General features: G+C 37.1%; 1 protein-coding gene across 3 annotated transcripts in view; it reads left to right on the top strand.

Moving 5' to 3' along the window:
- The window catches only part of VPS45 (vacuolar protein sorting 45 homolog), a 71721-nt gene that overhangs the window by 15894 nt on the left and 41741 nt on the right, over window positions 1-14086 (top strand). For 2 of the 3 annotated variants that reach the window (XM_082685956.1, XM_082685954.1), the window contains exons 9-13: window positions 94-207; window positions 612-779; window positions 9815-9973; window positions 10364-10471; window positions 11262-11383. In XM_082685956.1, the coding sequence (XP_082542082.1) occupies window positions 94-207; window positions 612-779; window positions 9815-9973; window positions 10364-10471; window positions 11262-11383 (671 nt within the window). The remainder of the gene's footprint in view (window positions 1-93; window positions 208-611; window positions 780-9814; window positions 9974-10363; window positions 10472-11261; window positions 11384-14086) is intronic. The other variant, XM_082685955.1, reaches the window with a different exon arrangement.

The following is a 14086-nucleotide window of genomic DNA, read 5'->3' as shown; positions in this document are numbered from 1 at the left end:
TCTGCCTTCGGGATTCTTTTTCTCTTCTTCTTTTAAATGGCCTGAAAATCAGACTCATTGATAGAATTGTGTTTCCAACTTCTTTTTTCACAGAATATGTACCTGAACTTCGCTGAGATTGGTAGCAATATAAAGAATCTCATGGAAGACTTTCAGAAGAAGAAACCAAAAGAACAGCAAAAACTAGAATCAATAGCAGACATGAAGGTAAATTGAACATGTTCATGGATGACTAACATGCAAGACTTTGGAACTATTCATGTAAGCAACATTTCTGGAATATTCTCAGTCTGATTTCTGACTTGATTCATTTTGTTTGGTTTGAGACAATTTTCTATACTATTTCTCTTTAGGAAACAGTATAATGGAAACTTCATCACAAGCCATGTACTTCTTTCCATTCTTCATTAGCATTTGGACTACTTAAAGGGTCAGTCTTACTGACATGTACCAGTTCTTCTGTCTTAAAGCAGAAACAAAATGCCATGGGATTGAAAGTCGTAGATGCCTTAGTCTCGGCAGAACAATTCCTGCTTATTTTTTCCCTTCATGTAAGTCTGTCCTCAGTCAAGAAATAACAGAACCCCCAATTGCTCTTTTTCCCATGGCAGGCCTTTGTTGAAAATTACCCACAGTTTAAGAAGATGTCTGGGACTGTGTCAAAGCATGTGACAGTGGTTGGAGAGCTGTCCCGGTTGGTCAGTGAGCGGAATCTGCTGGAGGTTTCAGAAGTTGAGCAAGAACTGGCCTGTCAAAATGACCATTCTAGTGCTCTCCAGGTATCTATTCAGTCCAATTTGATGAGCACCTACTATGTGTAAGGCACTGTGCCAGGCAGAGCAAGAGATACAAAGGCAAGTAATCCTTCTTCACCAACATGGAATTTATAATCTAACAAGGAGTTGAGCCAAGAACACAGATTAGTTTTATTTAAGATAGATACAGGAACCACAGGAGAAGAATAATGTGCAATAGCAAAGGTTTCAGGCAGTTAACTGGGTATTTAGGAGGGCATCCTAATCTATTAGGAAGAATACTAGACTAAAATCAGAAGATCTGGATTTTAGCCACTTGCCACCTTCTGGCTTTGTGACCTGGAGCTGTTGGCTTAATTTCTGAGCCAGTTTCTTCATCTGTAAAGTAGGTGTAATGATACTTATCTCACAGTGTTTTAAGGAGGATTTTAAAGATACAATATATGTTAAAATGCACTAAGTCTTTTATTATTGTGCACCTGCTCTTCATTCCATGAACATGTAAATGCCTGCTACATGTACATTGTGCTATAAGGATCCAGAAGTATGAAGAAAAAAAGATACCATCCTTTTCCTCAAAGAGCTCACACTATATAGTAGGGAAGAAAGAAATTTAAACCAGGAATTACCATGCTGTAAGTGCTATGATACTAGAGGTATTTACAAAGGAATATGGAAATACAGAGGAAGGAAAACTGTTTCCCCTAAGGATGATGCTTCTTGAAGAAAATGACAGTAGATTTGGGTCTGGACAAATAAGGAGGAGGGTACCAAACAGAGTAAAAGTGCACCAGCCAGAGAGAAGAGGGGAAATTCTTGGCAGAGAGAATGCAAGCATGGATATGTGAGGGGAGAAAAGTAAGGGAACAGAGAACAGTGCAGTGTAGCTAGTGCAGGGTACAAGATGAGGAATGGTCTTAGATAAGCCAGAAAGATAGCCTGGGGCCTGATTATGGCCATTGAAAGGACTTTGGGCTTTAATCTTAAAATGTTGAGAGCTATCAGAGCATTTTAGAAGAAAAGGAACATAATCAGAACCTTGCCGCAAGAAATTTACAGCATTGTTGAAGGAAAAAAACACGAGAAACATTTATGAGGTGTTTCAAGGTAATAGTTAATTAAGTCAAAATTGTGATGCTGACTATAATTAGATTTGAGGTTATCAGGGACAATTCCGTAGAGAGGTAATATATTAAGATGGACCATCAAGAATGAATAGAATCTGGGGGAGGATTTCATTCAGGGATAAGAGCAAAAGCAAAGAGGCTGAAGTATGCAGAAAATAATAAACTGTGACCTGTTGGAGAGTGGGTGTGGAAGAGAAATAGGAGATAAATTGAATCGGTAAACAGGAACCAGTTTATGAAGAGGCTTGTAAAAGGAATTTGCACTTGCTGAGATAAGCAGAGAGATCCATTGTAGGGCCATATGTAGAAAGTCGATATGATGAAAGCAGTATGTAAGGAAATTTAATAAGGATGCTTTGGAGGTGAAAAAACTGAAGTTAGGATAGTAGACTCACAGTGATAGTACTAAAAATGTTCCATAAGGGCAAATCTGAGAGACAGTTCAAAGGGAGAAAACAATTTAGTAACAGATTGGATACAAGGGTAACTAGACAGAACAAATCTAATAATTCCAAGGTTCCTGAGAAATGACATTGTGGTATCACTCGCAATAAGTCACTTGGGAATGAGATTCCCTTGGGAGGTAGCCATTTCTAAAGCACTCATCGTTAAGACCATAAGAAGTGCATTTTCTTATTAATAGGACCCAGTATTCTACAACTTAGTCTTTTTCTTTCCCTCCTGCAATTCGATTTGACTTTATAAAATAAACCCAGCCTGATATAATGGAAACAACACAGGCTTTGGAGCCAAACTGTCCTGGCTTTTATCCTGTCTCTACATACCAAAGTTTTTGGAAAAAAAAAAAAATTACTTATTTTGCCCAAGCCTCAAAGATAAAGATTTCAAACTAATAGACTCTTACCAGGATTCAGTGAGATCTGTAAAATGCTTCACATGCTGTAGGTGCTTGGTAAATGTTGATTCCCTTCCTCTAAGCATAATGCTTTAAATATATCGTGTAGCTAAAATAAAGAAATCTACCCACCTGTGGTTGCTTTAGTTATAGTGAGGTCTTTACTGGGATTTAGAATTCGTTACTTTTTTATGTTTATTAAGATTTCCTCTGAAAACACCATCAGTTTGAAAATTTTAAAGATTCTACTTGCTTATCTTTATGAAAAGTACTTTTGTCAACACTTTGAATATTATCCCTGTGTTCTTAAATCCTTTCAAAGAACTTTTAGGCCGATTTTATTATTTTTTAAATTGTATTGAGTTCTAATTCTTAGATAGATGATATAAGTACTTGGTGAAAGAGTATGTAGTAAAAACTCAGTCTGTAGGGACGCCTGGGTGGCTCAGGTGGTTGAGCAGCTGCCTTCGGCTCGGGTCATGATCCCAGGATCGAGTCCCGCATCACGCTCCTTGCTCAGCAGGGAGCCTGCTTCTCCCTCTGCCTCTGCCTGCCATTCTGTCTGCCTGTGCTCGCTCTCTCTCCCTCTTCTCTCTGATAAATAAAATAAAATCTTTAAAAAAAAAAAAAAACTCAGTCTGTAAAAAAAAAAAACAAAAAACCTCAGTCTGTTAGTGGTCTCACCTGCATCCTTACAGTTAGTTATTCTGTATATGTGCAAATCTGGGGGAGTGGATCTTCCTCTCTTTTAAATTCAAATAACAGCATACTTTACACATAGTTCTGTATTTTGCTTTTTCACTTAACCATGTATCTCAGAGACTGTTCCAGATCAGAACCCAAACATTCATTCTTTTTAATCACTAAAGTAGTATTCCTTTATAAAGATGGCAGTCTGTTGAACTTGACCAACTTACTTGAAACAGTACTTACTAATAACAGTTTGCAGTTTTGTGGGCCTCATAGAAGTATTCCTATGAAAACTTTTTTTTTATTTTTAAGATTTTATTTATTTATTTGACAGAGAGAGAGTTCACAAGTAGGCAGAGAGGCAGGTAGAGAGAGAGGGGAAGCAGGCTCCCTGCCAAGCAGAGAGCCTGATGTGGAGCTGAACCCCAGGATGCTGGGATCATGACCTGAGCCGAATGCAGAGGCTTTAACCCACTGAGCCACCCAGGTGCCCCCTATGAAAACTTATTTATTTTTTCCAAGAAAAAAAATTTTCTTTTCTAATTTATTTAATAAAGCAAAATGTTGTCCTATAATTATATATAATATATATTATACATATTAAATATAATTACAATTAAATATAAATTTCCTTCTGTTTCTTTATCTTTTATTTTTCCCTTTCAAACAATAGAACCAAACTTAACCACCTGCCAGTTTTAGTATCTTTATTTGTGTCTCTCTACCATACAAAAAGCAGTTAGACAAGGTTACTATAATTCCTTGCCTGGGTACTTGAACTCTAACTCATAAGAAATATTCATATTTCTTATTCACTTTAAAAGAAAAAAAATACTTTTAAAATATGAATTCCATTTGTAATCCACTTTATATTTTAAAAAGTTATCCTTTGAAGGTTTTCTTGCCCATGTTACTAGGGTTTTACAGTGAGCAGTTGGTTTGGACTCCCCCACCATAAAGGATTTCTTTGGCAACATGACTTAAATAGTATATAAAGGGAGCTTTTGTTTGATAATGAGTACATGCCAGGGTCCTGACCCTAGATGGGTTATAGCATTCCTTGGCTTGACCTTAGCTGATAATACGTCATGAAGTAATGAATTGAGGTTTTTGAGGAGAGATGACGTTTGCTTTACTGAATAATAACTATATCATGATGAAGGGAAAAAATTCACATATTGCTAAAAAGTAACTTATAAATTGCTGCCACTTCTAACCAGTTATCCTGCAGGCTAACTAAATTTTGATTTAGAACTTTCACTAGAACCAAACTGCAACATTCTATCATTAAAACATATCTATAGCCTTGGAAAAGACTCATTTGATCAGTGAGGAAGATTTTTTTTTCATGCCCTGAAGAGATACATCTTAAGAAACTAAGCAGTTTTCCCCCATTGTGCATCATATCATGGCTTTTCATTTAGAATGAAGAACTATTTTTATATCCTTCTTTCCTGACCTTGGGTAAAAGACCTCAGATCATCTTATTAAAGATACATAGTAAAGACTCAATAAATACTTGTTAGAAAAATGAAGAGGAAGAGTTAATATTTGAAACAGTATAGAGCAGTGGCTAAGAGCTTGGGACTTTAATGGCTTGGGTTTGAAAATTTTATTAGTCTTTTTGTCTGTAAAATGGGGAAAGATTACAGTACTTAAAGATTTCTGTGAGGGTGCAGTGAGCTAGTATGTGTAAAGCACTTAATATGGCACCTGATTCTTACAACATTCAATAAGTAATAACTGTCACATTATCTGTATTATTATTTGATGATACATTCTGTTTTCTTTATGACATCCAGGACATTGTTTTCTAATCTGCGCATCACCTCAGATCTCTTTCTCCCTGATTTCAGAAGGGTTTTCTGCTTCTCATTAAAATCATGAGAGGGGCGCCTGGGTGGCTCAGTGGGTTAAGCCTCTGCCTTCGGCTCACGTCATGATCTTGGGATCCTGGGATCGAGCCCTGCATTGGGCTCTCTGCTCAGCAGCGAGCCTGCTTCCCCTCTCTGCCTGTCTCTCTGCTTACTTGTGTTCTCTCTGTCAAATAAATAAATAAAATCTTAAAATAAATAAATAAATTTTAAAAAATAAAATCATGAGAAAATTATTTGGGACATATTGAGATGACAATTTTACTTTGACCAAGTTAAAGATAAAAATGATCATTTTCTCTCTAAACTAACATTTTGCAGTGTTTCAGACAGTGTTGACCAGCAGAAGACCTACAATAAAGCTAAATTTTATGTTGACTAGTCATTAAGGAAAAGAATACTGACTCAGATGTATTTACCAGGCAGTAGAATTGGGTCTTGCCTACTTTCTGTCATTTCTATCATTTTTCCTAGATAAGCTCTCCACTAACACTGTTCTCTCAAACTGTTAGACTCATTTTTTTTATCATATCAGCATGTTAAAGGCTTCTGCCAGTTTTGTCTTGCTATTCTAATCTGCTGGCTTATAATGTTATTCATTGATGATTTTACTACATTTATGTGCTATTAGATAACAACAAGATAGAGTTCCTGTTCTGGAGGTCAAATTAAAACAAAAAATAATAAAGACTATTTTTTCTTGTGACTTCATCTGTAGTTTTGGCAGAAGAAAACAGAAGAGTAGCCCCAAACAATGGAAAGATCTTTAAATAACAGAAAAGAATTGTTTTTTAATTGATATTTTTTGAGTGAGCATTAGCTCCTTTTTGAAAATTGACCTTCAGAGAATGAGTTCTTGCTTTTATTTTTCTCTTCATTGTTTAGGCATATATGAATGTTAGAACTCAGTGAATTCTGTGTTTGAATCCTATCTTCTTAAGAGGACAATAGTTTTCTTTCACTCTTTACTCGGCCACTATATTGTGAAATGAACTTTTCTCTCTTGAAAGTTTCAAGGCTTATGGAAAATTTAATAAGAAAAGAGAAACCAATAGTTCATTATGTAATTCACTCATATTTCCAACATATAAATACCTGCTGTGTAATTAGAAGTCTCGGATTGTTTTCTCCTCTTGTCCGGTTAGTACCCTGGAATGTCAATATAACGTATGCCACTGGCAGTCAAGTTGATGAGTCAAGTAGCCATGAGTGAAATGTTTAAAATTAAGTCAGGGATCCAGTCAAACAAAAATGCCCTTCTTCAAGGACGTATATAACTGAACGAGAAGAAAGAACTTAGCTTGTACCTACATGTTTCCTTTCATGAGTAAATAGATAAACCTAGCTGGAACACTGACCTGAGTCATGGATTGGGTCCTATGGGATCAAAAGTAAGCAAAGTAATCTACTCAAAATAATCTTGGATCATACCCCGCAACGTCCTCTAGAAAGAGTGAAGAGTCAAGCCAGGGACTCTAAATACAAGCACCAGATCTCAAGGAAGACAAGTGTATTCTTTACTGGGAAACACCAAGAGTCAAGATGCGAGTGAAAGTAGTTAGAAAGCGAACAAGAAGGGTGCAGGCTGATTGGGGCAGTCTTTGTCCCTATACCAGTTGTGTGGTTTCAGCAAATCTGAGAAACTGAGTAGATATAAGGTAAAAAGAGAGTGATCCCAAGGGCAGGAATTGAAACATTGTGCTATTTATTTATTTATTTTTAAGATTTTATTTATTTATTTGACAGAGAGAGATTATTAGTAGGCAGAGAGGCAGGCAGAGAGAGAGAGGAGGAAGCAGGCTCCCTGCTGAGCAGAGAGCCTGATGTGGGACTCGATCCCAGGACCCTGAGATCATGACCTGAGCCGAAGGCAGCGGCTTAACCCACTGAGCCACCCAGGCACCCGAAACATTGTGCTATTTAAAAAGTGGTGAAAGAGATCCCAGTTTAAAGATGTTTTAAACTGGGTGCCTGTGGCTCAGTGGGTTAAGCCTCTGCCTTCAGCTCAGGTCATGATCTCAGGGTCCTGGGATCGAGTCCCGCATCAGGCTCTCTGCTCCTCAGGGAGCCTGCTTCCTCCTCTCTCTCTGCCTGCCGTTCTGCCTGCAGCTCTGCCTGCTGTTCTGCCTACTTGTGATCTGTCAAATAAGTTAAAATCTGTTTAATTAAAAAAAAAAGATGTTTTAAACTTAGGCTAAGTTTATTGAGATACATAAGAAATAGGGTATTCTTACTTGATAATAATTTGTATTCTGAAATTTCTTCATATTATGATAGAAACACAAAGTGGCAAATTTGAGCAGATATTCTAAATAGTCTGTATTCTGTGATTGCTCTGGAAAGGGTACTGCAAAAGAAAAAAGAAGTAAGGAAATTCTTTTGACTGTAGGGTTTAAATCTAAAAAAGAGAAATGTCTTCCCTTTTGATTCCTTAAAGACAATGCTAGGGAAATAGTCACTCAGAAAAGCAACAATAGAAATCCTACCCAGAGACCTTCCTACTTGAGAGCCACCTGGGAGGTTCCCCCATGTCATCATAGTCCTCTTTAGTGTGAACAGAAGAGTTCTTAAACACTAGGCCTGGTTGTTGTGAGTATTAAAAAGATCAGGTATGTGAAAGCTCGTAAGTTGTAAAGTTCCATTTGGATGTATGTCCTCAGACTCTAGTGCCCTCCAAGGCTCTTGCCAGTCTTTCAACCCAACCCATTCCTTTCTCTGATTTCCATATTCCTGTTAAGAGCATCTCCTCTTTTAGTCTCCCAGACTAATTCTAACACTTAACTGATTCTTTAGGGTCTTTTGCAAATGTCACCTTCTTCATGAAGTCTTTCTTGGCTCCTTAGGAACCAGATGTACTTTTCTTCACTCTGTGTCCCCTTCCCCGCATTGTGCTGATTCTTTCTGTTTCTTGGGGGTTTTTTTCCCCCTGCATATATATATTTCTGTTATAATATCACATATGTTTTCCTGTAAAACCTCCTCCCATTCTGTAAAATTATGTACTAAAAATAAACAAGTGTTATGGGAAAATAGGTTTATAAGCAGGTCACTTAAAATCTATGTAACTAAAAAAAATAAATCTATATAACTTTGTAATCAAAGCCCTAATAAAAGTAGTGACAATCCTAACAAAAATTTAGTGCAGTTAAATCTCCACAGGCATTGCACCTAGAAATATACTCTGTCCATCCTTTGTAGCCTTCCTTATTCCTGGGATTTACATTTTATTCTTCAAGATGTAAGGACAGAAAAACTTCTGCTTCTCATACAAACTAGTTTCACCAAAATTAAAAATACAGTATGGGAATATCAGTCAGTTTTTCACTGTCATTTTGTTGCTTTTTAACTCAGAGAAATACCTTTGCGTCCATTTTATTTCCACTTGCCCTTTCCCAAGATAGCTTAATACAGTGGAAAATACAACAGTACTTCAAGCTACAAAACCAGCTACTTCTTGCAGAAAACTCTTGTGTAGGATTTAAGTCCTTTTTTCTTAACATAGAGTTAAAGCTTCCTCTTAAAGAGGAAGCTTGACCCTATTCCCTTCTTAATACTAATATGCTGGAAAAACTGCATATAAACCATTATACCTTCTGTGTTAAACTGACACCATTCCCATATTTAATGATCTTGTACAGTTAAAGTGCATTCAAGAAGTGTAGCAGAATAGGCTGTAATTGTTTCATTCCTCTTGTTTCATACCTCCTTGTCTGTGAACTCACTAAGGACAGAAACTGTGTCTTAACACCTCTCTATCCCCTCCAGTGCCTGGCATAGTGCCTTATCCTTGGAAGGGAATAACAAAGTAGTTCTTGGCTTGAATTAATTTGTTCTGCTGCATAATAAACATAAATATTATACTATGGGGAAGTTCCTTAATGTGAGGATTGGCAAAACCTAAATGATTTTGTCTGGCTTCCTTTGCTGTCAATACCTGCCCTGTTAGGATCACAGGTGTTCAGTTTAGAGATTACATGCTACATACTCATATCTCTGAAAGCCATAAGGAGACATATTGTTACATCTGATGGTTCTTGGAGATTAAGCCCCATCAAAACTCTACCAACTTGTCTCCCATTTCACTGGTCAGTCACTAATGCTAAGCAGTAGTTTTGCAAGGCAGTGGGTCAGTTCTTTTATGTGCTTTGTTGATTGAAATGGTGGAAATGGTATATGTTCCTTGTTTCAGCAAGGAAGCTGCAGGCTTTCCCACCTGAGACCATAGACTGTCTCATCAAAGGAAAGAAAGAAAGAACTATCCACAGTTAAGTTCATTTTTGTCCTAAAGCAATTGCAATGGGAATTTTTTTCCTTGTTTAATTCTTACCTTAGGCAAAGGCATTCAATTTTTTGTAGTTGAAACTAACGCTAAACCTATAACCTGTATATTGCCGTAGTAGTTATCTTAGTCATGAACTCCAGTGCATCACTGCCATTCAATAATTATTAGACCTAAGATCTTATACATCACTTAGGTGAAGGGGGATAAATATCAGCTCTTTCTTTTTTCAGAATGTAAAGAGGCTCCTGCAGAACCCCAAAGTGACAGAGTTTGATGCTGCCCGTCTGGTGATGCTTTATGCTCTACATTATGAGCGACACAGCAGCAATAGCCTACCAGGACTAATGATGGACCTCAGGAATAAAGGTGTTTCTGAGAAGTATCGAAAGGTAACCATTTCTATATTAATCCCCACCAAATAGCTAGCAACTTGAATATTATATTCTTAGCTCTGACAAATGAGAACTCATACTGGGTTTGTTTTTTTTTAAGACTTTATTTATTTACTTGACAGAGATCACAAGTAGGCAGAGAGGCAGACAGAGAGAGAGAAAGGAAGGGAAGCAGGCTCCCTGATGACCCTGGGATCATGACCTGTGTCAAAGGCAGAGGCTTTAATGCACTGAGCGACCCAGGCGCCCCCCCATAATGCTTTTACTTCCAGAAATATATAACTTTGTCCTCTCATATCTTCATTTCCTTAATAAAGGCATTTTCTTATGAAGTGAGTTTCCTGATCCCCAAGCAGTAAGAGGTGATTTCCCTTTTTTTCCCAATAGCTTGTGTCTGCAGTAGTTGAATATGGTGGTAAACGGGTCAGAGGAAGTGACCTCTTCAGCCCCAAAGATGCTGTGGCTATTACCAAGCAGTTCCTCAAAGGATTGAAGGTACGGCATGTTCTCTGTACTCCTAAATGTGAATCAGTGGAGGCCCCTGCATCTGAGGGTGAATAAATAAGATCTTCAGAGTAACTTCAGGATTGCTGCTGATTTAGTACTATGTCAGTTAAATGAAATTAAAGCAGACGTCCTCCCAAACGCTTTCTATATTGGAACAGTATCAGCATTGGACCAAACAGCTGAACAGGGAATAATAGAATATTTCCAGGAAATATCCCAGAGTAGAAAACAGTTCTGTTAGTTATAGCTGTTTTACTCCATTTGTTTATCATTTAAGATTTGTTTGGTAGTCGTCTTGGAAGGATATTAAAGATGAAGCAAACAACTGTAGATCTTTTAAAATTACTATTTTCTTAAAATGGCAAAAAAAAAATAGTTTTAATCTGCAAGCCTTTCCTTCATTTCCAGAAATGTTTCCATTTTCTTGAGTGTTTCCAGATTCCTTTTCTATGTGGTCTTTTCCTCCTACTTGCTCTACCTATCATATAACATTTTCACAAAAGGGTAAGAATCACTGAAAAAATGATAAAGAATTTAAGCAATTCTGTTTTTGAGATTCTTTTATAATAGCTAGGCTTAAATTACAAAGTATTTTTATGAGATTAGAACATTTCTAATTGATGAAAAGAAAATTTTAAATTATTTAACCATAAAATTCCCATTTGAATCCATCCTGTGAAATCCCTATTGAGTGCCTGTCCTTCTCTCATGAGTATCACTAACTGTTATATTCCAAGTTTCCTGAAAATGATATAAGAATCATCTTCCCCTGTCTTAGGGAGTAGAAAATGTGTATACTCAACATCAGCCGTTCCTACATGAGACCCTGGACCATCTCATCAAAGGCAAGCTTAAGGAAAACGTGTACCCTTATCTAGGCCCCAGCACACTCAGAGACAGGTAAGATAACCAAGATATCAATAATGAAAACCAGAAATACTAATAATATAGGAAATGTGGAGTATGGTAAGAAACAACTAAGATGTTGCTGCTCTACTCCTCCTTCCACTGTTGTTTCAGTTTTGAGAATCTTCTGGTTTTACGTGTGTCAGGGTTAGATATAAATTCACCTGCTAAGCCCGCAGGATTTTCTTTTGGAATAAAGAAACAGGTGTTTTGAAGTATCCCAAATACTTGTTTTCTGTCCTTTGGTATCAGATGAGTTTATTTATGCCATTTAAGGTTGAGTTCCATGGCATTTAATATTTGGAGTTTCAAACCTAACAGCCAAATATAGATCTGCTGCTTGGTTGCCTTCCAGAGCAGGTTGTTACTATTTTTGGTGAGGACTGGACTTTGCCAAATGTGGCCAGCATACAACTGAGACCTAATTAACAGAAGCCATTTGTTACACAGAATCAAAGGATGGCTTGCTTTGGGGGTATTAACTGAAGGAAGCAATTAATTGTCATTTTAATTCAGTGGTCTGCCAGGTTTGGTTTTGTTTTGTTTTGTTTTAAAGATAGTATTTATTTATTTGACAGAGAGAGACACAGTGAGAGAGGGAACACAAGCAGGGGGAGTGGGAGAGGGAGAAGCAGGCTTCTCGCGAAGCAGGGATCCTGATGTGGGGCTCGGTCTCAGGACCCTGGGATCATAACCTGAGCTGAAGAGAGACACTTGAGCCACCCAGGTCCCCCTGTCTGTCAATTTTAATAAAAGAAAACTCCAGATCAACTTACTTAGACCAACCTGAAATTTTAAATATGCACAAAGTCTACTTTTTTTTTTTCAAAGTCTACTTTGTTACAAATTATATTATGTATTTTTTTTTAAACTGGGACCACATATTACAAAAAGCCTAATATATGTAATAGAATCCTATTGGATTGATTGATGTGTGAATTATTACTATTGGTAGAATTCTTCTATTATTTCAGCTAATCATAACCTAAGAGTCTTGGAAGAATAGTGTTTTATATATATAATAAACTTCTGAAAGGAAAGGATGACTCTTTCATACGATAAAATGGTTTTTTTTTCCAATTTGTTCTTTTACAAAAAACAAAACAAATTTGGTAGCAGAACAGAAAAGAAAGATCTTTTAAAAAATCCAAGGTTGAGGGGCGCCTGGGTGGCTCAGTGGGTGAAAGCCTCTGCCTTTGGCTTAGGTCTTGATCCCAGTTTCCTGGGATCGAGCCCCACATCAGGCTCTCTGCTCAGCAGGGAACCTGCTTCCTCCTCTCTCTCTGCCTGCTTGTGATCTCTGTCTGTCAAATAAATGAATAAAATCTTAAAAACATTTTTAAAAATCCAAGGTTGAGAGGCAGAATATCTGAAGTTAAATTCAGACAGTACATTCATTCAGATAAAATGTTTAAGGACCTTGATGTCAAGATTCAGAAATACCAGCTAAGTGAAAAGTACACAAATTAGCCTAAAGCTATTTACCTATCATAGAGGCTTTTCAAAAAACAGTATCATTCTTTTAACTGACCTTCTAATTAATGTATGACAAAAGTAAAAATAGTACTTTTTAATGAATTTCATTTAGGAATTATCAAACAGGAAATTAGTTATGTATTGCTAAAGAGACACCATAGCCCACCAAAAAAGTATATTGTGTATGTTAGTTCATAACAGCAAACCTTTCTAATTTGGGTGATTTGTTTCCAAATAAAGCTCAAAATGATGCTTTTCCAACAAAATGCACATTTATCAGTTGTCAGCATCTGTTAGCATATGTCACTATTACCTAAATAAAATATAGTTAATAATTTAATTGCTCCGTCCTTTTTTTTTTTTTCCTCCATCCTTTTATGTAACAAATATTTATTGAGTGTCTTCAATATGTCAACAACTGTTGTAAATGCTGGGGAAATAGAACAGGAGAGACAGGTTACCTGCCCTTAAAGGGACTTACATGAAGGAGACAATAAGCTAGTAAACAAACAAAGAATATAATTTGAATGAAATAAGTACTATTGAAGAAATAAACTACAAAGTAACTTTATAGAGGTCAGGGGGCTGCTTTTAATGGAGAGAACCTCTCTGAGGAAATGCTATTTAAGATGAGCTTTGAGGGGCGCCTGGGTGACTCAGTCATTGGGCATCTGCCTTTAGCTCAGATCATGATCCCAGGGAGGGTCCTGGAATTGAGGCCCCCATCAGGCTTCCTACTCAGCAGGAAGCCTGCTTCTCCCTCTCCCACTCCCCCTGCTTGTGTTCCCTCTCTCACTGTGTCTCTCTCTGTCAAATAATAAATAAGATCTTGGGGGGGCGGAGATGAGTTTTGAATTAAAAGACAGAGCCAATCACAGAACAATTAAGAGAAAAAGCATCTGAAGCAGAGGGAACATCTGAGCAAAGGCCTTAAAGATAGAACTTGGCAAGTTCATGGAATAGAAAGAAACCCAGTGTGGATGGGGCATAGTGAGTAAGGAGGAAATAAGTTGAAAAAATAAGTAGGGGCTGGATTACATAGGGTCTTAAAAAGGGTTTTAAATTTTAAATGTCAGAGTAAACCACTGAAGAGCTTAGCATATAGGTGACATGAACTGAATTACTTATTAAAGATCACCTTCTAGAGAGAGTTGGGTTTTTTTGGGGGGTTTTGGTTTTTGGTTTTAGAATGGATTTTTTTTTTAAGATTTTATTTATTTA

The sequence above is a fragment of the Mustela nivalis genome, assembly GCF_964662115.1.
Source record: "Mustela nivalis genome assembly, chromosome: 10".
In the NCBI taxonomy this organism is placed as follows: Eukaryota; Metazoa; Chordata; class Mammalia; order Carnivora; family Mustelidae; genus Mustela; species Mustela nivalis.
The sequence above is the reverse complement of the archived record's forward strand: the minus strand, read 5'-3'. Positions and strand labels throughout refer to the sequence as shown.